The following is a 24,574-nucleotide window of genomic DNA, read 5'->3' on the forward strand; positions in this document are numbered from 1 at the left end:
ATTGTAAAGAGACACGATCATAGACGTCTAGGTGAACCCCTTCCATTAATACAACAAACCGCCATGACAAATAAACAACACACGTTTTCTCATTACACTAACATTACAGTGTATTGAACATAAAACTGGTCATAATAATCGAACAAGTCTTACCTTGAGGACGTCTAAACCCAAACCATATGCAAACAGTTCACGCAAAGAACTACAAATTATCGAAACACATTTGCTTAAAAAGACAAATTTTAATGTATCGCACTAGCTGTCGTGTTTATGAACCTCACGAGCACCGAACCCACAGGCAGAGACATATTGCAGAAGGTGGAGACTTCCACTTCTATAGGAGTGAATGGGGAAAATAGTAGCGTAGCGCTCAGCACGTATAGACCCGCCCTTAAGCTGAACCAGCCAATAGCATTTTAGACTCGGCCTAAAAGTCCCACCTCTCTGTTAAATGAGCCAACCACTTCTTTCATAGACGGGTTTGTTTACTCTGTACTGCGAATGCGCACTTCTTGAGCCCTACAGTTACAGGGAGATGTCATTCTTGTTTTTATGATTTGCACTATGATTTATTTTTAGTAAATGTTTTTCTTTCTTACAGAAGAAGGTAAGATTGTGTATATTAACTCGTCAGTAGGAAAGCGATGATGAGCATAATAATGGCAACAACAATAATATATATGTGTATATAAATAATATATAAAGTGAATGTAAAAAAACATATATATATATATATATATATATATATATATATATATATATATATATATATATATATATATATATATATATATATATATATATATATGTGTGTGTGTGTGTGTGTGTGTGTGTGTGTGTGTGTGTGTGTGTGTGTGTGTTTTTACATTCACTTTTACTTCTATTAAGAGCAAGCAGAAGTCTTCCTGGGTTGTCAGGAGATAAACATTATATAGGCTCCCCCTAAAGGGCTGAATAGCACTTTTATTTTCCTTTGATTGCACATTTAATTGTAGAAGTCTGTATTCTGCAATAAAATTGTGATATTGTGCAAACAGGCATTGCTTAAAGGGAAAATACACCCAAAACTGAACTTGTTCCAAATCTTTTTGACTTCCTTTTTCTGTTGAACACAAAAGGAGATCATTTGAAAAATGTAGTAACCATTGACTTCCATGTTACTGTTTTTTCTTACAAAGGAAGTTAATTATTACAGGTTTCTCAAAATATCCATTTTTGTGTTCAACAGAAAAAAAAAATAAACACAAAGGAACCACTCGAGGGTAAGTGAAAGTGAGGACATTTTAATTTTTGAGAGAACTATCGTCACATAGAGGACAAGAAAACTTAATTTTAGATAGCTTCCAAAAAAGGATAAATATGTGTAAAAACTCACTGACAAACCCTTAACAGGCGCATGTCATGGGCTTCAGAGGGGATTTAGTTACATAATTTTAAACTAATTAAAATTTTCTGTGGCCTGATTTAACACGAGCAGTGTCACACCCGAGGACATGGTTTTCAGTGGCGAAAATGCATCAATTTCCAATGTTTTTAAAGATATAGGTTTGTAAAAACAATGACTGTCATTTACTACAATAGTCACTTGTAAAATTAAGCCTAAGGCATTTCTTAATATTTTATGATTTCCTTTTTTTTCTTATTAATAAGAGTTGTAATTTATTGAACTATGCAGTGAGACAAACATTTTGAGATTTGGCTCAAAAATAAAACAATAACACAATAGTTTTTTTATAACAAGGGGTCCATGGAAGACAAAGAAATGTTTAAACAATTACTGCATTATACATAATAAAATAATACTACTTAATTTCATTTTTGTTATGTGTGACAGGGAAAATGCAACATCACGTCAACAGCCAACAACGAACATGTCATGGCCAATGACTCTTACCTTTTACTGGTAAAAGTATTTGAAATTGTTGTTATTATTTATTGCTCTGACTAAATTTAACATCCATGAATGTAAATTTTCAAAGAAACACCCTTACTTATTTTCAGAAAGGACTTTGATTTTTATGTAAACTGCTTAAAAGACTAACAATTATATTGCATGTAAAACTCTTTCTTGGAATTTTTGTAATCCTTTTGGTCTCTTTGTTCATATTGTATATTTGTAAATGTGCTTGTTTGTATAATAAAAAAGTATTTTATATTGCATTTTATATCATTTACATTTAAGTACAGTAGTTGGCGATAAGCAGCTGCCTCCAGCCTGTAAACAGCAGAAGAAAATAGGCCACCGCCCATCAGACGCGTCAGACGCGTGACGTTTGTGATTTTCTGGAAATCAGTGAAATGTGGATTTTGTCCAGGTAAAATTATCGTTACTACTGCTATAGGTTTTTCTTTAATTTAGGAATTAAACAGAATACATGCTTGCTGCGTCGCTTATTTGTCTGTAGCATATCTGAGGTAAGGCGAGTTTATTAGATCTCATGATTCAGATCAGATCCAACAAGGGCTCAGCCCGAGAGATCTGCTGCTTGACAGAGCTGAAACAAAGCGTTGACATGTAACGATTGTGTACGATTATGAATGCATTGCAGGTACTATTAGGTTTGTGTCTTTATCGTGCGTATGCTTTATACTGGTGTTGTCCGATTTGTGAATGAATCGTTCTTTTGAGTCGGATCTTTTAGACGATTTCTTTGCATCATTATTTTTTAAAACATTGATTAGTATTAATATTCTTTGTGTATTGCTGTGTTCTGCGTACAATATGCCTTTTACTTTAGAGATTGTTTTGTTGTAAGGTAGACTCTGAGTCTGTATTATGATGATGATAATGATGAACCGATTCCCAAAAAGCATCGTAAGCATCTCTTGCTGGTCTCTACGATGACAGGAAAACACAGCCCTTTCGGACTTGTTCACGAGTCAGTTTTCGAGTCATTGACTGGTTGAGTCACTGAATTCCTGTATTTGTTTGTTAAAATATGTTTTCTATTTATTTTTAGAAACAAGCTTATGAAACGAGGTATAAATTAACCAATTTTAACCTAAAATAAACGATTCGTTCGAACTTGCCATCGCCACTTCCCTACACCCAGCAGAATAACTTGATTATCTGCATTGCATAGTGCCATTATTTAGGCCTGAATGAATCAATGAATTGCATATAATTACTCATTATGCTCAAATGAGGAAAAAACAAAAGGCTCTCTGAGATGCAATTTGCTGTCAGCAGTCACGAATGGCTGAATAACCCTGTCAGATATTTTCAAGTATGTTTAACTTGAACTATAGAGCACATTTGTTTTGTAACCACATAACAACTCAATTAAAGTCAAATACATTAGACCAATTGAATAAATGAAATTAATGTAAAATTTTGTGTTTTGATTTTCATTTTACTGTTCAGCACTTTGGTCTGCTTCTCGGTGGTTGTAAAGTGCTTTATAAATAAAGTTGAATGAAATGAATGAACATCGTTTTTTATTACCAACAAAAGAAAAAAGTATGGTTAAGAAGTATTTGAAGTAATCAGCCTAGGGCAAGTTGTAAAGACTTGTCTGACCAACTAGCTGTTATTAAGGGGGTAATCTGAAGCAATTAATAATTTTGTGACTAAGTTAAATATGTTCTAGGCAGTCTCGAAAAAAAAATTGGTCACTAATTTTTAAAACTAGTATAAAAAAGTCTATTTTTCTCCCTTAAATGAAAAATTGGTGTTCATTAACTTTGCCTTGGCTGTCCAAGATATAGATGTGCATTTTTTTGCTACAGTAGAACATTAATGAAGTTTGTTTTAGCTGAAACATAGTCCTTGGCTATTCATAAAATTCAAGGTCACCAGCTATCAGCACTTTGACAACAAAACAAAACAAAAAATACAAAGTAGTTTTACGAAGGAAAACAACTAATCTGTGCAAGAAACTGAACATAATTTGCAACATCATTACTTTTAATCCACAGCTCCAGCAAACACTCCTGAACAAATTTGAGACAGTCAAACTCAATTCCTGGATGGACATACTCTTGAACAGCTTGATTAGTTGGATCAATTGTGTATGATTAGGGTTGGAGCAAAAATGTGTAGAGCTGCGGCCATCCAGGAGTTGAGTTTAAGACCTATAGTTTACACCTTTTTATATACTGTAGGCCTATATACTTTAATTTACTAGGCAGACTTGAAGATTACCAAAACAAACATTTTCTTCTCAGTGGATTAACTTGCACAGAGGAATTGTGCACCTAAACAATAACAATGTGTGCTAGCAAATAAAACCTCGAGAACGTTTACATGGACACCAATAATCCATTTTTACTAATACTATTACTATTAGGGCAATGCTCTGATTAAGAGTCTACATTGTAAACAGCGATTTTTGATTCACTTAATCGGATTAAGGTCATAATCAGTAAACTAAACAGAAATCGGATTAAGACGTGGAGTATGCTGTTTATAGTTGCATTATTGAAGTGCAGTACAGACATGTAAACACCTTGATCAAACTATGTTAGCCTCATTTTGCGACAGGATAGTCTATACACACACGGCTGTTTGACACTAATCCCTGCACATATAGAGTCAGTAAGAAATGGCCATAAAAGCATACTGACCCGAACAGTACCGTACTGTACCACTCAGTGGAAAAGGGCCATGAAGGACCACAAACACATACACAGCGAAATGTGGAGGTTTTTTCTCATACGGTGTGCGGTAACAAACTACATTAAAACAACACTCTTCCAGCAGTTCATCACAGGGGGCATGCATTTAACATTCCTGAACGAAAGTGAAAGTGCCAAACTGCAGTTAAAGTCGACAAATCAAAGATGAAACACCCAAAATTACATGAAACTCCAGTGGAAATGTGGATAGCTCTGTGACGTTAATCGTATAATGTGCTATAACATGTAAAACAGGATCATGAAAGGAACCTTCAAAAAGCAACTCATGTAAATGCATTCATCATATTTTTGTCTTATTCAGATTAAGGCAAATTATTTGATTACTGATGTCCATGTAAACATAGTCAATGTTCAATTTGACTTCACACAGACTTTAATAAAAAAAGTCACCTACGTCTTTGGTGGCCTGAGGATGAGCAAACTAAAATTGAAACTAGTTTTAAATTTGAGCTAACCATCTATGTAAATTATTACATTATTGTCTGGTTACTCTGTTTGGATATTTAGACGTGTATTATCTTCTATCAGCATAGATTTTTGTTTTTGTTTGGAATTATTGGTTCACCCTCACATTTAGTGTCTTTAATTTCTTTTTGTGTACAATCTAAAAATACACACAAACATGCTAGCTTGATTTCATAAGGAAACGTTACTGTTTTACATACTGGCAGATGTAAAATAGCTAATTCATAAAAATAAAAAAAAAACATACGATTTAATTTGTATGAATACCACATGAAGGACATGTGGTATGATTTTTAAAAGGAGGCATGACCACAAATCCTACCCCTAAACCTACTTCTCAGTGGGGGATGAGCAAATCATACTAAAATGTATTACTGGGATTGTACAAACTCATACAAATTAGACACTAAATAAATAAAAAGTTGGGCTGCAGAATGGCTCAGTGGTTAGCACTGTCGCCTCACAGCAAGAAGGTCACAGGTTAAATTTCCGGCTGTGTCAGTTGGCATTTCAATGTGCAGTGTGCATGTTCTCCCTTTGTTTGTATGGGTTTTCTCTGGGTGCCCCAGTTTCCCTCACTGTACAAAATCATGTGCTATAGGTGAATTTAATAAACTAAATTGGCCGAAGTGTATAAGTGACAGTGTAAATCTGAGTGTATGGGTGTTTCCCATTACTGGGTCGTGGCTGGAATGGTATCCAATGTGTAAAACATATGCTGAAATAGTTGGCGATTCATTCCGCTGAGACTAAGCCAAAGGTGAATGAATGAAAGATGGAGGAGCTCTTTGCAATCTCCCATGCCAACTTGTCCTTCATGTGGTTTATAATAGCTGTCTGTCATTAGCTCTTTGCTGTCTTTCTCTCTGCAGTTGCTCTCAGTGCCAGAAAGAGTGAGAGGAGTGCGGTCAGCACTATGAGCGGGGCAGCGCTGGGAATAGAGATTGTGGTGGTCTTTTTCCTGGCTCTCTTCCTCCTGCATCGCTATGGAGACTTCAAAAAGCAGCAGCGCATGGTTCTCTTTGGCACACTGCTGGCCTGGTATTTGTGCTTTCTCATCGTTTTTATTCTTCCTCTGGACGTCAGCACGGTAAGTGTGGCTCAATCTCTCAAGTCAAGTGTCCAGTGCTGTTCATTCCTCATGCAACTCAGGCAACCTGTGTCCTTGATTTTCAGACAATCTACAACCAGTGTTTAATTGATCAGGAGGCACAAACTCAGACGCCCTCTGTGAGCCCTGTCCTTTCAGAGCAGATGACTGCAAATGCCTCCATCTCACCCGCTAAAAGGTAAGCCTGTCAATTCGGCGTCAGTCCAAATAAAGACTGTGTTATATTGCTTATGGACATATATATTTTTTCTTCATCCAAAAGCACTCAACGTGTGTGCTATAAACCATGGAGCTACATTCCAGATGGCATCATGCCTGTTTTCTGGAGAGTTGTTTATTGGACCTCACAGTGTCTTACTTGGTGAGAAAGCTTTGCCCTTTTCAGAAATGATAATTGCATCTTAAATCTTTCAGATAATTCATGTCACTGTCACTACACTAATACAACATTTTGTGTGTTTTTTGGTGCTGCTCTACATGAACTCATCACTGAATTTGAGTGCATTTGTGAAACAACATATACCAGAAACTGTATAAAAAAGAGGAACTTAAGAGGTTTTCCAACAAAATAAAATCTTAATTGTTTTAACAAGACTTCCTTAAATAAAAGTATTAACATTTCAGTTTATCATAAAATAAATTATTTTAATTCAATTTAATTTGATAAAGTGAAATCACAGTATTAATATAATAATAAACTTCTGTGCTTTAGATCAGATGTTGCAATAATAATCTCTTATTATATGTTTAGGTCAGACAAATTTAAGACAAATGCCTATAGTAGTCATACTGCATTTTTTCAAGCCATACTGACAAATACTTATTATACTAATGTTGTGGACCCGTACAATCAAGTACATAACTGTAGAGGTCCCCCCCAAAAAATTCTGAGCTTTCTTTTGTATTTTATATCAAACGTCATTTTTAGAAATTATCATAAAAATGATCAAAATTAAGTTTAAAGTTGTTGTTTTTTTAGAACTATGTAAAAGGTATATACATTTGTATGCACTGTATGTACGAATATGTTGCTACTGCATATTTGCAAGACAATTCACATTGAGGTTAATAGAAAGTGTGATAGAAAAGTTCACTTTTCACCTAATATTAGTATGCCGTTTTAGTGGTCGGGTGAGATCCAGCTATGAAAACCACTTATTTTGGCACAATTAGGCTCCTCTCCTGACTAAATAAAGGAAATAATAATAATAAATCTGTTCTGATGTGCTTTGAAATGACAAATGACACAAAGTCTGTTTCATAAAATGGCAAATCTTCATTTATAGATTTTCTATAGCTTAAATAAACTTAAATATAGCTTAAATAAGTTCTGTTTGTAAAACAATGTATGTATCCCTACCTATTAATGCATGGGAAACACAATGCCTAGGTAAAGTGTATTTGAAAGATATATTCAAATCTTTACAGTTACACATAGAGTACCTAGTAATGACCTTATTCTGTAATGCGAAGGTGCACTTGTTTTAGAACTTCCGATTTACTTACCTATGGGAGAAATGAATATGAAATGACAGAAAACAGTCAAACTACTTGCTCTACAAACAAGTGTGCTCATGACTATAGATAAAAAGTAGAATAATATAATAGGAAACATCAGTTTGCAACATCAAGCAGCATAATGAGCCGTTTCTAACGTTTAGAAATCAATGGAAGTGAATCAGACCGGAAGTCTTAAGCCAAAAAGGTTGTAATGGCTCGTATGTTAAGAATAAAGTTAACAAATGGGGCCTAAATGCTATATTAAACCTGGTCATGTATGTAAATCCTATAAGAAGTGTATTTAACTGCAGTGTCTTATCTTCAAAGGCTCCTTCTGCCATTCATGCAGTCTTATGCTCGCTCTGGAGGATTCACCATTACAGGAAAGATCAAGACAGCCCTCATTGAGAACGCCATCTATTATGGCACATACCTTTTCATCTTCGGCTCTCTTCTCATCTATGTGGCTGTGCATCCACAGTGGCACCTCTCCTGGTCTGTAGACCAATCCAGAACACTCTTTAATCTTGGTCCTGAAGTGCTGTTCATACTGACTCCTCTTTTCTGCATCGCTTCACCAGGTATGAGCTGCAAACCATTGGCATCACTGCGGCCAACACTTGGGGTCTGTTTCTGCTGGTGCTGCTTCTGGGTTATGGCCTGGTGGAGATCCCTCGCTCGTACTGGGAGGCCTCACGCCAGGGTCACCTCCTCATCAAAACTTACTTCAAAGCGGCCAAGCTCATGACAGAAAAGGCAGATTCAGAAGAGAACCTAGAAGATGTCATGGAGGTGAATGACATGTGTGTTTACATGCTGCAGATAAACATTAGCTTGTGTTATATTAGTCCAGATTAGATAGTCTTTGAAAGGTAACATCTGGGGCAAGGTGCATAAACATAATATGTTGAAGGCCCTGTGAATTTCTTCGAATTGTCATTTTTTTTGTTAGATATTTAATCTAATCTCAACTGAAAAATAAAGAAAGGGTGAGACAGAGAGTAGCTCCTCCCCTTTAAAAAAACAGCCAACTGCATTTTGTTTTCATCACAGCTCTGCCAGTTAAGCCATGATCACACTGGACTTTTCTCCCCATAGACTTCCATCAGAATGGAAATGCAAGCTCGTTTGAGTTTCACTGTGTTGGAAAGTTCAAGCAAAGAAATTGCATCACGTGACTGCATGAGACGAATCGAAAATCAAACTATGACCTCTTAGACAGAAATGTAAAATATGGAGCAATCACTCACTTTTTTAAAATGTCTAATAATCTTGTTTAATCCCACCCCTTTACACTGCGCCATACAACAGAATATTGCATACTCTAATGTGACCATGACATTAGAGTGGTTAAGGTCAAGCACATCAAATAAAAAGCAAATGAGAAGGGGGCAGGGCATGTCAGATACTAGAGAGCATTTAATTGGTCAAGATTTGATGAAAAACTGAAGTATGAGGTGACATGTAAAAAATCGTTGACCCATTTAGGCGGAAGTGACAAACTGCAAGCCTTGGATGTTTATATCAGTTTTATATTTTCTAAACACGAATTTTGTCACTGTTTTGGAGAAAACTAGCTTATAGATAATCTTAAAACTAAAAGACTGAAACTAGCATCTAAAAACTTTATTATAATTTTATGGGACCTTTAAAGTCCATGTGAACTGGCTAAAGCCATCAAACTGACACCATCAGAGAACAACTGCCACTCCAAACGCAGAAAGCAAATGGTCAGAATTTGATTGAAGATTACCAAAACAAACTTTTTTCTTCAGTAAATTAATTTGCATTGATTAATTGGTTCACAGTGTGAGCTAGCAAAATAAACATTGTAAATTTAGATTTCAGTCTTTTGTTTCATTTGATTTTTGTAGGTCCCATGAAATTAAAATAAAGATTTTTAGATGTTAGTATCAGTATTGTTAGTTTTTAAGATATCTGTAGGTAAGTGTGCTCCAAAACAGTGACAAAATTCGCATTTAGAAGATACAAAACTGATATAAACATGTAAAGCTTGTCGTTAGTCACAATCAAATGCTTTCTCGTGTCTGACATGTCCCCCTTCAAGATGCTACTTCTTTTCTTTTTATTTGATGAGCTTGATTTCAACCCCTCTCACTGGTAGAGCTGTGAGAAAAACAAAATGCTATTGGCTGTTACATGATGTTCGATGCTCTCTTCATGTTTCGGTTGAGACTACATCAAACATCAAATAACTATGCACAATTCAAAAGACTTCATGGGACCTTTAAGACTGATTCTTATAGACCAGTTTGACCAGCTAGCAGTTAGTCAACGAGAAATAAAAATAACTTTGTGATTTCAAAGTATTGCTTTTTTTAACTATTTAATTATTTGACTTTTTAACAAGCTGTTTATACAACTGGCTCCATATATAAGTGGTTTAGCCAATATTGTGACTTAAGTATTTGTATTTTTATTACAGGAAGTGAGAAAAATCAACGAATCCATCAAATATAACCATCCCTTGAGAAAGAATGTGGACACCATTCTCCGAAAGGTGAGAGGAAGAGTTGACAGATCCCTGCTGGTGTTTTTATGTGGTTGTTTTATTTTAGTATAATTAGGTAGGCATTTTAGTTTCTATTAATCGAGTTCAATATTAAAAGGTGCTATATGTAAGTTTTTGACTCTTCTAAAGCATAAAAATACCATAATATATTTGCAGATATTTAAGAAACATGCTAAGTGACCATTCTTGTTTATCTGAAAACAATGCTAAAGTCAGATATTCTGCTTTAAAAATGTTTTCTGTGCCAGAATGCTTTTTTGTTTATGTTCTTTTAACCTGTCCAATGCCAGTTTAGCCAATTATATTCCAGCACTCTAGGTTGCCTTGATAGAATTTCATTAATTCATTCAGAATGGCTCTTAAAGCATGCACCTGTGATCGAAATGCAACCTCCGGTGGACAGTAGCAGATGCGGAAATGAGACACAGATTCAGAGATTTAGAACATGCCGTTAATTAGCAAATAATATAAATATTATGAACGTAAGCATTAGTCTAGCAGGTTATATTGTAATCTCGTTTCCCAACAACATTCTAAGTGACTAAATTTACAGTGATAAGTAGGCCCACACGGAATCTGCGCACGCAGAATTCCGCAGATTTTTCGCAGATTTTCCACAGAATTCCGCAGATTTCTGCAGATTTTTAGCCCATTATTAAATCTGTTTATTTACTTGAGTAAATGTGTAAATCTGAATTTATTCCGTTTTTATTCAGTAATTTATTACTTTTTATTTAATATATTAAGGTTTTAGTTATGATACTCCGCTGGATACACACAAAATAATTCCGTAGAAATCCGCAGATTTTTACCAAAATTCTCCGCAGAAATAGCAAAAAACATCAGCAGATTCCGTCTGGCCCTGGTGATAAGCAATTGGGCTATTTGCACCAGGCGAAACATGACAGAAATTTAAATAGAACCAGTCAGAAGCACAGAATATGCACTCACTCAGGAAATTGTAAGGTTTATAATCAATGAATGCATATTAAACCCTCTTTAACATTATTAATGTACATGCTGAATCACTATGTATTGTCTGAGTCAGTTCTAAAGTTCAATTGCAAACAGTTTATTTTATTTTCAAGATCTGAGGTGAACTATCTGCTGCTGCTTTCAGTATTATGGCAATAAATGTCATGTAAAAGGGCCATTGAAACTCACAATGTTAGCATTAAACACTGAATAAAGCACATGAGGTGTACCTGAGGTGGTCATTGTCAGTTTTCTGTTTCTCAGCTGCAAGAAATAAAAGCTGTTTCTAAAATATTAATTTGAGGTGTTGGATAGACTAAAAACACATTTTAATATAAAATTTTTTCTTCTATTACATGCAGTTTCCTTTATTTAGAACACAATTTAAATCAGCATTTAGGCTCGATTGTCAGGCTCGCTCCTTGGTCCTCAATCTGGCAACCTGCGCTTGCATTTGTTTCGATCCAGAAATGCAATACCTAGTTCAACCACTGGGTGTCTAACTTAAATACTGCACCTTTTAATTGTCGAGACCACTATGTATGAATTGTTTTGGATGCTCAGAATATTCTGTCTCACAATTATCTTCATATTTTTGTATCTTTAGCATTGTCTTAAAAATGACAATATGATATATATAACGTTCTATTTTGGTCCTAGAGAATCAAATATGAACACTTTTAGTTTTACTGAACAATATTATATATATGTCTTTTTACTTTTAGTGTCCACTTGAATATCAGGAGAAAATGGGCAGGAATATGGATGATTTTGAGGATTTTGATGATAAGCAAAACTCATATCCTACTGAAAGAAGCCTTTCAAAACTACACAAGCAGGTACCACTCAATATTTTCACTGTTTCAGAATTTTAAAACTCCACTAAAAAAACTAACTGCTGGTTTCTTAGGTGATCTACGCTGTACAGCGGCACAACCGCACTCGTGTTCAGTGGCAGATTTTGCTGGAACAGGCTTTCCATCTCGAGGATGTTGCCAAGAACGAAACTAGCACCTCTCGCCAGTTTGTTCACAGTTTTGCTCCTCTAGAACCAGTTGGCTGGTTCAGACGCTACATTTATACTCCCACAGCAGGTAGACACTAAATGAGCAGTAGATTTACCAAAAGCCAGTTTTGACTCTTTCTTTACCATCCTTCGTTTCCTTCATCAGAGTGGTACTGGGAGTGTTTGCTGAAGCAGTGGTTTTACCGTGTTCTGGCAGTGGTTCTGGCGCTCTTTTCGGTGGCTGTGGTTTGGTCTGAGTGCACTTTTTTCAGTACTCATCCCGTTCTGTCACTCTTTGCTGTGTTCATCCAGCTTGCCGAGAGGGATTACAACTATCTGTACATTGAGGTGAGTCTGCTGGAGGTCTGTAATCTAATCCAAGCACATCTGTGATGGAAATAAATATATTTTAGGATCACGCTTTCTAGTTTGTATATCTTGATATACAAGCATTTGGGAAAATCGGATGATTAAACAAGCTGCTTGCTAAAAAATATTAGGAAAGTGAAAAGTTAATAGAAAAAATAAAGCAGAGAGATAATATAAATAAACTCAATTATGTTTTTGATAATACTGTACAAAACTTTTTTAATTAACTTTTATTTGTGGAAAATTCTGTTATGCTCACTGTGGCTGCATTTATATGAGCTAAAAATGACTATATTGCAATAATATATATTAAAAATATATATTTATTATATATTATATACATACATACATACATTATATATATATATATATATATATATATATATATATATATATATATATATATATATATATATATATATATATATATTATCAGAAATACTTTGAAAATTTCCTTGCTCTATTAAACATCATTTGGGCTATATTTAAAAAAAAAAAAAAATCAAAGGGGGGCTAATAATTCTGACTTCAACTGTATATATATATACACACACACACACACACACACCCATATATATACATACATACATATATACACATACATATATATATATATATATATATATATATATATATATATATATATATATATATATATATATATATATATATATATATATATATATATATATATATATATATATGATTGGTCTCTACACAACCATTTCATATCATTAATATCATCACAATACTATTTAATATTTTATTGAGAATTGTAATTAGTTTCTTTCTCAGCATTTATTAGTATTATTTTCTTTTATCTTCATATGAATATACTGAATATATATAGATATTGAACATTTTGTTCCTTTTTTAATTATTCAAATGTAATTTTGTTAATTTGGTCTGTTTTATTTAATTTCAATACACCAATGCTTAGAGTCTAACCTGTTGTTCATAATGTGATTTTGGCCTGTAGATGGCGTGCTTCATCACCATCTTTTTCCTCTGTACCTGCGTCTACTCTACTGTGTTTCGCATCCGAGTCTTCAACTACTATTACCTGGCCTCACATCACCAAACTGACGCCTACAGCCTGCAGTTCAGCGGCATGTGCGTTTCACAGATAAACAGTATTGTGAATGAATTAAGCTGAATTGTATTGTTCGTGTTTTCTCTGAAGCACAACACCTGTGTGATGTTTACTAGGCTTTTTTGCCGTTTGACTCCACCACTATGTCTAAACTTCCTGGGACTGATTCACATGGATTCTGCCATATCCCACCAAGCAAAGAAGCAGACGGCATACACCTCTGTGAGTCTTTCAGCATTATGTACGATTATTTTAATATGCCAGCAAAAGCAATCAGGCCATTTGAGATGTCTAATTATTATGCTTAATTGAATGTCATAGATCATGGGTTCCATGCGGGTCCTGTCCTTCATTGCCAATGGCTTCTACATCTATTACCCGATGTTGATCGTCATTCTCTGCATTGCTACATACTTCAGGTGTCTAATATTTTCTCAGAATCACCCAATGGTTTCATGTAACATGTGTATTATGAGTCAGATGTTATATGTAATGCGTATTATGTGTCAGATGTAATTTCTGACTGATTTATAGTAATTCTTTTTTATTACCGTCCAGTCTTGGCACACGCTGTCTGAACCTCCTGGGTTTCCAGCAGTTCATGGGAGAAAATGAAATGACCTCAGACCTCATAGATGAAGGCAGAGAACTCTTGCGCAGAGGTATACATTTATAAAGCATATATATAAAAATGTATATATATTTGAAAATTATGTTGTTTCGGCTGCATGGTGGCTCAGTGGGTAGCATGTTCGCCTCACTGCAAGAATCCCACTGGTTCGAGCTGGGTCAGTTGGCGTTTCTGTGTGGAGTTTTATTGTATGGATTTTCCCAGTGATAGGTTGCAGCTGAAAGGGCATCAGCTGCATAAAATATATACTGGATAAGTTGACAGTTAATTCTGCTGTGGCGACCGCTGATTAATAAAGGGATTAAGCTAAAAAGAAAATGAATGAATGTCATGTTTCGTTATTATTCAATAAAACAGATACATTTATATTAAAACCTAACTAAAAACAAATGTATTTCTTAGTTTGGCCTGCACTTGTTAAAATGTAAATTTGAGATTTAAATGTCCCATGAAAATAAAAATAAAGTTTTTTAGATGTTTGTATCATAGTTTTAAGATATCTATACGCTAGTGTGCTCCAAAACAGTGACAATTTATGTTTAGATTATATAAAACTGAAATAAGCGAATAAAGCTTTTAGTTTGTCATTTCCACCTAAATCAGACATGCCCAAAGTAGGGCCTGCTAGCCAAAGTAGGCCCATGGTAACTATTGGTTTGGGCCGCCATCTCATGCCTTAAATAGAGATGGTCATTTTTTATTTAATGTAATCTTCTGTTTGTTTGTTTTGTTGTTGCACCACAAAAAAGCAAGCGTGAATGAAATGTTTTAATTAATTGTGTAAATGAATCACATTTAGATGCGTTAGAAATGGAATTTTTTTTTGTGTATAATAAGTTAATTATAAAAAAAAAAAAAAAATATATATATATATATATATATAATGTAATGTTAAAAAAATACGATTAAAGTAAAGCTTTCTATTTACTTTTAAATATTATAAAAAAATAGGAAATTAACCATGGCAACTTTGTAACACAGTTTGATATATTTACCTTCAGCCCACAGTTCTCAGCTATGTTTGTTTTTTTGGCCCTTCATAGGAAAAGTTTGGGCACCCCTGGCCTAAATGGATAACCAGTTTTATTGAGGCCACCTCATACTTCAGTTTCTCATCAAATCAAAACCAATCAAATGCTCTCTAGTATCTGACATGCCCCACCCCCTTCAAGATGCTTCATATTTGCTTTTCATGTGATGACCTTGAACTCAACCACACTTACTGGCAGAGCATGGATAAACAAAATGCCATTGGCTGTTTTTTTTATAAAGAGGAGCTACTCTACTGTATGTCCCACTCTCTCTTCGTGTTTCAGTTGAGATAACATTAAACATTGAATAAAAATGCACATTTCAAAGCACTTCATGGGACCCTAAATATAACAGTTACTATAACATGTATTATTTATTATATAACAATATATTTTTATTAATAAAAAATTATATGAAGTAAAGTGACATTTAATATATTTGCAATAATGGAAATCTACTTTCTGGCTAGTGATTTGAAGGATAATAGTGAAGTATAAAAATGTAAAAATTAGTATGTCAATTAGATACAATGATATTATTAGTATTTTGTCTTTTAATATGTTGTGATTTTTGGTCTTAATATTTCTGACAGGCTTTTGCAATATAAGCTATTTTAGAGGATGTCTTCTGTAAAATAAAAATACATGATGTTTTTCTTTATGTACTCAGAAAAATACAACAATTCTAGACATAATAACATTATATTACTCTTTATATATTATATTACTCTGTTTTTGTTGCTTGAAACTGTTAGATGTGTCTAAATATAAACTGTATGTAAAGACATTTATCACAAGCACAATCTATATTCATCTACATAAGTAATTTCAGATGAATAATCATGATAAAGATTTCACTGCAAGCTTACGGTTTGACCGGTAGTATAAAAATAACTTAAGTTGTGGTTGAAATGAGAAGTTGTGATGCTAAAAAAAAATTCAGACAAGCATCGCTTTTGCTCATTGCTACAGCTCTACATCATGTAGTAATGCCATCTTAAGTGAATCAAATGGGTAGTGAGTGTCACACACAGACCTTTAACAGCCCTATCTGCTATTAAAGGTGCTCTTTTATGCAAAATTCCCTTTTACGTAATAATTTAATGCTTATCTATGTCCACACCAAACAAACAACCAGTCTATAATGGTAATAATCTCCAGAAATCAGAATATGCGTGTAAAAAATACAAACATTATAGTCACATCACAATCTCCACCCATGCCTGCTGACAATCTGACCTATTAACATACAGTAGACCTATAAGAATCGCTGCTAAATATATAATACATATATTAATAAAGCTATGAAACACTGGTCAGTGTGACAGCCTAGCGGTTAGTGTGGTGACATATAGCGCAACAGTGCTCCAGGCATCTCAAATTCCGGTTTGTGGACCTACACCTGACCTTGTCCCCCTTTTTGTCCCACTTATCGTCCTGTCTTTCTACTGTCCTGTCAAATAAAGGCAAAACAAATCTTAAATCAATGAATAGGCCTGTCACAATAATCAATATATCAACTTATTGCACAACACATGGACATGACCTCAATTATTTTTGTTGATGCAGTATATATCGTCCATACATAACAACCAATTCTAGCATAATATTAGCTGATTGTCCGACCTTTCTATCTCTATTGGAGGTGTAAATATCAGTATGGTAAAAAAAAAAAACTATAGTATTTACTATAGTATATTTTCATTTCATTTTCATTTTCTACTTTTTTGTGAACATCTATTATTATTTATTTAGAATATGCGTTTCCACATTCTGATTCCAACGCCTGATTATTAAAGGGGTGGTCCACTATGTTCCAGAGAATTATAAAAAAAAAAAAAGATTTAGTGCTTGCATTTGACAAAGGAGAACTTCCAGTATCTCTCCCAGTGCTGGATTCGGCTAAAAACTTTTTAGGATTGTGAGCCACAACCTGTAAGTACTTGTATTCGTTAAAATTGATCAACTACAGCCACAGTTTTTAGCGTTAATGGTATGTTGTAGCGAGAACGTAAACAAGGATGTAAACAACGAGAAATGCTATTTGGCACCGCTAACAATTTAGCTGCAAATTCATATTTATTAAATTCATATTTTATGTAAACAGACACAATTTTAGCAGTGCGTGCAGTGTCTCTTTATGCGTATCTCTCTAAACGGCTGCTTTCCGTGCATTCTACATCTCAAATAAAAAATGATCAAAAGATATGAGAATGTTTTTTTATTACATACACATGCTTATTCCAAATATATGTGAAAGACACTTGTCATATTTTATTTTAGAGAGCAGGCGTGAGCTGTGTGCTCTTCATTTCTGTCTGATTCAGGCAGCTAAACCTGCTAAGAGCTGCTCTGACTGGACAGTTTACACGGTAACGTGGAGCCAATCCATAAATCACAGCACATTATGATCAATCAGAGCCTCTTGAGTGCAGGCCTTTCAGAGGAACTAGGAAATATGACATTAATTTTTATGTTAGCTGAGTAGCTGTATATAATCAAAGTAAAATATATGAAAAAAATAATATGGTTTTCTACAAATGAAGCTTGAGCACACATTGCTTTACATTTTATAAACACAACCAAGCCTTAAAAATATCCTGTGGACCACACCTTTAAATTGTTAAAATGACAAATGAAATATTCTTGAAATATCATGTTTTCTTTGGAAGAGTGTATTTGCATTGTGATGCTATTATAGTGTCAAGTATCACTAAGTGGTCGTAAAATGACAATAATATTGTTTATCGCAATAATTTTTGGTGCCAAATATCATAAAACAAAAAATAGATATCCTGACAAGCCTATCAATGAAAAGTTTTTTTCTGCTTTGTTCTTTTATTAATTAACGACATGAACCGTGTACTGTTAGACTTTAGGCGTTCGCTTTAAAACATTATACAGGCATAATATCTTCAAAATATTTTTATTTTAGATGCTATAAAGAATGCTCAGCAAGATAGCCATTTCAACACGCGAGTGTATATTTGACAGTTCAAGTTGCAAAATAAGCCACAAAAGAGAAGTCGTTCTGCTCAACACGCTAAGGTGTCCTTCTATGTGATGCTTCACACACTTCATGTATGTTTCACAGAATTTTTAAATGGCTATTTCTTCTCGTCGATGTGGGTTTTTTTTTGTTTGTTTTTTTCTTGCTTCTATATGCATATAAACAGTACTGCACTGCAGCATGATATGTTTACAGATTAACTATATAGAAAAATCAATATATCGACATATCGCACAACACATAGACATGACCTCAATTGTTTTTGTTGATGCATGAATCGATTTGGATTATTAGCCTAGTCAGTGTCACTGTAGTATTTACTATAAATTACTATTGCATATTTTCATGTGAGTGCCTGACAACTGAAATTAGATCTGGTAGCAAATATCGGAGACTCTGTTACTTTTTCCCTTGCACTTTTTTGTTAACATTTATTATTATTATTTATTTGTTTAGGACAGGGGTCTCAAACTTAAGTTGGCGAAGAGCTGAATTGTCAGTTACTGACAATTCAAAGGAGGGCCATTTTAACATTCCAGCACAAGAAAAAAGTGAAAACCTGACATAATTGATGCATCTTAGGACAACAGACATGACGTTTGTTTTTAAGTATTGCCTGTCACCAGCGAAAATGCAAATCAGCATGTTTTTCGTGTCACACATCAGCAGCTGGTTGTTGTGTGTATGGCCGAGCATTAGACCCACACTCCACACAGACTCCTACTCCACTTCTTCCACAGAGTATATGCAGTCAAAACTCAGTTTAAATTGTGGGGTCGTTTAAATTGCTATGAAAATACTAAAAATAATAGGCATAATAGCTATTATTCTGTCCCAACCAATTGTATTGTCCCAGTAGCATAAGAACAGCAGAACGAAGTTTGGGTAACTTCAGCGACTTTACTGGCAATTGTTCTTCTCAATATCTTTCTCAATAATATCTGTTTGTACCACTACTACAGAGAGGGGAAAAGTGTGTACATATTCACATTTACTTAAACAATTTCAATTCAACTAGCAGTACAATTTTACTAATGTACATTTTTTTTATGCAAATCTTAATAAGCACATGAGGAAAATCTGTTCAATGAGACCATTTGAATTGAATATTAGCAAAATTATATTTGTTTCACCACCAGCAAAACATGTAAGCCACGAAGAAGTGTTTGTACAACAAAATACAAGTGATATAAACTGATAATAATCAAACATAAAGATTTAGTCAAAATAGAGCATTTACAGAAATATATTTTAATGTTTAAATCAGCCTAAGAAATAAAAAAATGCTTGTGTGTTACTCTTGACTGTACACTGAGAGAAAATGATTTTAAAACTAATCTGAATGCAGTACTTTTAATGTCGACTAGGTGGCGGGTCAAAACCACAAGTGGCTAGACACGACTATGATAGTGGTTTAAAAAATATATATGTTTTAGCGGGCAGAATCTTGTTAAATTTTTGATGTCAATTGCAGGCTGAAGGGAGGAGGAGGGTGGGCTGTAAATGGCCTGCGGGCCGGTAGTTTGAGGCCCCTGGTTTAGGGTAAATGTTTTCACATTCTGATTCCATTGCCTAATTTTTCACTTGTTAAAATGACTATAATTAAGTGAAATATTCTTAGGAATAATATGTATTCTTTGGAAGAGTGTACTTGCATTGTGATGCTATTATATTGTCATTCTGGCATTATGTAATGAGATATGATATAAAATAAAATGAATATAATATTGATTATCACAATATATTTTGGTACAATATATCGTACAACAAAAACAAATATATCCTGAATGGCTTATTGTCGATTGACATTGCTGTATATTATTGCCTATGCAGTTCTGTGCTTCCCCAGATGTGCACTTGAGCTGCAGCTCACACATAGAAGCCCCCTGGAATACAGAATATAGAACATTTTGATTCATGGCTTTGAGAGTTGATATCAAATGTACCAATTTCTCAAAAAATATGAACTGAAAACTGTATTTTTTGCCTAGCTGTAGCTATAAAACTGGTTTTGCTTCCACTCAATAATCTACATAAGTCAGGATTTCTCAACCCCATTTCTGGAGGACCACCAGCTCTGCACATTTCCCATGTCTCCTTAACCAAACAAGCCTGATTCAGATCATCAGCTCATTAGCAGACCTGTAATGGGTGTGACAGACAAAGGAGACATCCAAAACATGCAGTGTTGACAGCCCTCCAGGAATGTGGTTGAGAAACACTGACATAAATGATCTGTAGGGTACTTTGAGACAAAACTTCACAAGTGTATTCTGGGCACACCCGAGATTTAAATATCATCTTGAAAAAAATATATATATTTTTGACCTATTTTGTTGTGTTTTGCATAGAAAGAAGAAAACGGCAAAGAATAGAAGATGGGGAGAACAGACGAAGAGTATGTTTATATACCGTAATTGTAAACAGTGTAAATATATTTATGTTACATATATTTATCAGTGTTCAATTTTTTTTTTTACATTTAACAGGAATGGAGAGAGCGTTATGCTCAGCGAGATGAGAATGCTGCCCGAAATCGGACTTCCATGTCTGAAATGAAGGAAACCAACTATGGGGAAACTCTAAATGCAAACACAAACCGACGTATGTTTAATGCCCAATAACACTTGTGTCCTGTTGTATTCTTGCAGGATGCTGACTAGTTCACCCAAAAATGCTAAATCTTCATCATTTTTATCTTTTTCATACCACAAATAGAAATTTTATTTTATGTCTGGCTTGCACTCATTCATTCTTCAAAAAAACGAAGATAAGAGAGTGATGCTAGATGGGCTATTTACAGTGAGTTTGGAATAATCCGATTGGCTAACTAATGATTACAAATGAGAGACCAGCCGCGATCAATCATATCAAGTACTCCTCTTGAAAATTTAAGGGTGCTGAAACACTAACTATCACTTTTGGTGGACATCTGGGTTTGTTTAATGTCTGAGTTTGATTTGTCTGGCTGGAGTCCGGTTCATGCTAATTTAGGTACAGTTAATTTCAGACGTGAACACAATCAAAAAAAATGACAGAAGTGAACTGCTATTAGTTAGGTATGAACTGTGCATTTATGCACACTGAAAAAAATGATGTCTACAAAATTGTTGCAAATAATTTATATATGTTGAGTTTAAACAAATTAAAGTTAGTAATGTTCGATTTATTTGTTTGTTTAAATTCAGCCCAAATAAATTGTTTACAACCACTTAACTTAAATAAATGTAGAAAATCCAAGGACTCATCTTTGTTACATTTTTTTCACTGCATTTAAATGACTTGCTTTTCTGACAAGCGTAACTGACGTGCTGCAAGCAGAAAGAATGTTTTATTGTTTGATCTGGTTTTTGCTCAACTTCAGCAGAAAACAACTCTCTTCTCATTTATTTGTACTTTTACGTGACAGTCATGATAAATAGACGCATGTGTTGCTCAGTGTTAGCACCGTGAAAATGAAACTACATTTTTAAAGTCCAAAGTTCAAACTAGAGACACGCAAGATGTGGTATACAGCAGTTTTGCAGCTTCTCCTGTGCCACACTTACCTAACAACAAATGTGAAAGCACCCTAAGTGATTTTTTTTTTCCCCACAGAGGCAAAGTACACACGAAGTGGCAGCCAATCAGGACGAGACAGCATTGAGTTGTTACAAGATGCCGAGCCACTGGATTTTAATGCTGAAACACTCACTGATGACCCATTGCAGTCCGACACTGGCAGGTCAGATTGAGTACATTAAAGCTCTGCAATCATCACGTATTTATTTTCTAAGGTCAACCCATAAGTTTGTATCACATTTAATTCCTCTATAAAATCCCAACAGGATTTTTTAAAGATTAAATAAAAAATTCAAAGGTTTGCAGTTTCTGCCTCAAAAATGCTGTTTTTGTGTAAACGAAGAGTCAAATGCGATAAGGATTTTCCATTTTTAGTTGAAAGTGGAAGTTAAAAATGCAAAGCTATTTCCAGGTATTACTCTTCAAAAAAAAAAGTGATCCCTGCAGCACTCTAGTCATAAGGTTTATTTGTGTACACGCATTTGATTTGTGCTCTTTTTATTTCTTTTCCCACAGACATGCTGGTGGAAGGTACCTCTCGATGTCATCTTCTCGAAACCGAATCTTTGATGACGTTTGATGTTTTCGAAGTGAAAAACACTGTCTCTACAAGAAATCGAGTTGAATTTTACCTCTAAAACACTCATGTCTACAGGTGTGGTTTGTCCCTGTCATTTTAAACCTCTTTGACTTCCTGTATCCTGTATTGCAGTGTTAGCTATCTGCATGCATCCTGATAAACACACAGCAAAAGTACACACAGATTTGAAGTGCCGGACAGTCAGACTGCTGCATGTGACAAATGAGCATTCTCTTTTGCACAGTTGTGTTTTTCTTCTTCTTCATTTTAAGAAATGAGTCAAACAGTCAGTCATGAAATGTACTACAGTCATCAGACACACTACTGTTTCTCATCATTTGCTGCTGATAGTGATCAGGTAGTGTACCTGAGCGTGTACAGCAGTCGAGTGAATATAAAATGATGTGAAAGTGGCCAATCTGTGTTAGTTATAGATGTGAGGAGATTTTGTAGGGGTAGATCAGAATACTGTGCTTTTTTTTGTACATGTGAATATTTTTTAGGCAAAAATCCAAATTAGTCTGCAGAGTTGCAAAAAAATACTATTATTATTATATTCATTTGGCTTCGGCTGATCTAACAGACATATATGAATTCATGTCTATTTATTGTCTATGTAAGCTGGTTAGTGGCTACTGAATGAATCTTGAAGTATTTTATTTTATATTATTTATTTCTGCTCTTTTATTAAATTTTACATCTTATCTCCTAGATTAGCTAAGCTGAGTTCCTCTTAACATTCCATCCATGAACCTGTTCCTGAATTATTTAATATAAAAGAAGAAACGCTTAAACTAACCTATTTATTTTCACAACTGTTTAAGTGGCACATAAAGCTATATTATTTATTGACACATCTGTGATTGTTTCTCTATAGACTTTCTTCTTATTTATAATCACGTTACGTTTGGCACCGTATTTTAGCGGTAGTCGGGGGGATGAATGTCTTGTAGGCCATTTGTGCTTTGAACTGTCTTTTTTGAAAAATAGGCAAGGCTGTTGAAACAGCTTTATGGACATGCTCTGTTTGTGGGCTCAGAGTGCATTGTTTTAAATAAGATTTTACAGACTTGCAAGCATCACTTTATCATGCACAGAAAACAGACGTTTAGTATTCAAATGTGTGGAAGATTTCATTCCAAGCATATAACAAGAGTGCATGGGAAGACTTGTAGGATTTTGTTTTATGAAATTCTTGTGCATAGGTGTCATCTAACATATCCAGTGTACATTTTGCATGGTATTCTACTGAATCTGCAGAGGAGTCTAGTTCTTGTTTCTCACAGGAAATGCAGCAGTAGCTGTATATATAGTGTTGTTCACACCACAAATACTAAGCATCATGGTTTCATCTCAGATAAATGCGTTTCCTTAATAAATGAAACCGTCTGGTTTAAAGAAACCAGAAAGCCATTTTTTCATTCATACCTTTGGTTTACTGATGAAGTTATTTATTTCTACAATGTGTTTATGAAAAATGAAATAACTGTGTTGCCAATGAGGTAATTTTTATATGGTCAGTCCTTACTCAAATATTGTGTTGATGAAAGCCAACTGGAATCTGATGCTGAAATCTGTTGATTTGTATATTGGTGTCAGTAAAATGTGCTCTTTTCCTAATAGGCTAGACACATGTAATCTTGCAGTTATTAATAAAAATATTCATTCATTCACAATTGTCTCTGTGTTTGTTTTTAACCCTTACAAGTTAAAAATAGTTTTTACCATTTGTATAACCACAACTAAAGGCCTACTATAAACATAATAGTTAAACTATGGTTAATGTAGCGACTGTGGTTAATCTGTGGTTGACGTGATTACTTTTTTGAATTCGTAGTAAAACCATGGGTAATTTTCGCAAGGGGGTAACGTTATCCATGTTATGTTTTCATTATTTCTCAGGAACAAAATATGTTGTGTTTGTCTCCAAATGTTGATGATTTACTTACCAATTTGAAGTAGTCACGTCTGACATATCTCATTTAAAATACAGTTCTTACTGTAGCACTCAAACAGCAGCAGGTTTGATGACCTAATCATGCACCTGAAGCGAGGCTAACCAATCAAACCC

General features: G+C 34.5%; 3 protein-coding genes across 12 annotated transcripts in view; 1 reads left to right on the plus strand and 2 right to left on the minus strand.

The window, feature by feature from the left end:
• Nucleotides 1–24,543, minus strand: part of si:ch73-112l6.1 — a 37,856-nt gene extending 13,313 nt beyond the window's left edge. For 2 of the 7 annotated variants that reach the window (XR_015520284.1, XM_087301195.1), the window contains exons 1-2: nucleotides 24,453–24,543; nucleotides 8,148–8,488 (exon numbers count right to left, since the gene is read on the minus strand). The gene's annotated coding sequence lies outside the window, so the exon portion shown is untranslated. Of the gene's footprint in view, nucleotides 1–153; nucleotides 331–8,147; nucleotides 8,489–12,118; nucleotides 12,616–24,452 lie in introns of those variants that run through there. The other 5 variants (XR_015520283.1, XM_087301193.1, XM_087301197.1 and 2 more) reach the window with 4 other exon arrangements.
• The window catches only part of LOC147838831 (odorant receptor 131-2-like), a 1,093,102-nt gene that overhangs the window by 837,716 nt on the left and 230,812 nt on the right, over nucleotides 1–24,574 (minus strand). The gene's annotated exons all lie outside the window — the stretch shown is intronic.
• On the plus strand, nucleotides 478–24,179 carry lmbrd2b (LMBR1 domain containing 2b). Of its 3 annotated transcripts, none has more exons than XM_087299306.1 (18): nucleotides 478–607; nucleotides 5,976–6,193; nucleotides 6,280–6,392; nucleotides 6,477–6,575; nucleotides 8,042–8,209; nucleotides 8,296–8,506; nucleotides 10,161–10,235; nucleotides 11,948–12,061; nucleotides 12,133–12,316; nucleotides 12,395–12,576; nucleotides 13,577–13,710; nucleotides 13,807–13,912; nucleotides 14,012–14,109; nucleotides 14,249–14,352; nucleotides 20,714–20,760; nucleotides 20,852–20,966; nucleotides 21,960–22,086; nucleotides 22,440–24,179. In XM_087299306.1, the coding sequence occupies exons 1-18, from the start codon at nucleotides 583–585 to the stop codon at nucleotides 22,501–22,503; spliced, it is 2,184 nt and encodes a 727-aa protein (XP_087155432.1). In that variant the 5' UTR covers nucleotides 478–582; the 3' UTR covers nucleotides 22,504–24,179.

This window comes from Danio rerio, chromosome 21 (assembly GCF_052040795.2).
Source record: "Danio rerio strain M-AB ecotype USA chromosome 21, GRCz13ab, whole genome shotgun sequence".
NCBI classification, from domain to species: domain Eukaryota; kingdom Metazoa; phylum Chordata; class Actinopteri; order Cypriniformes; family Danionidae; genus Danio; species Danio rerio.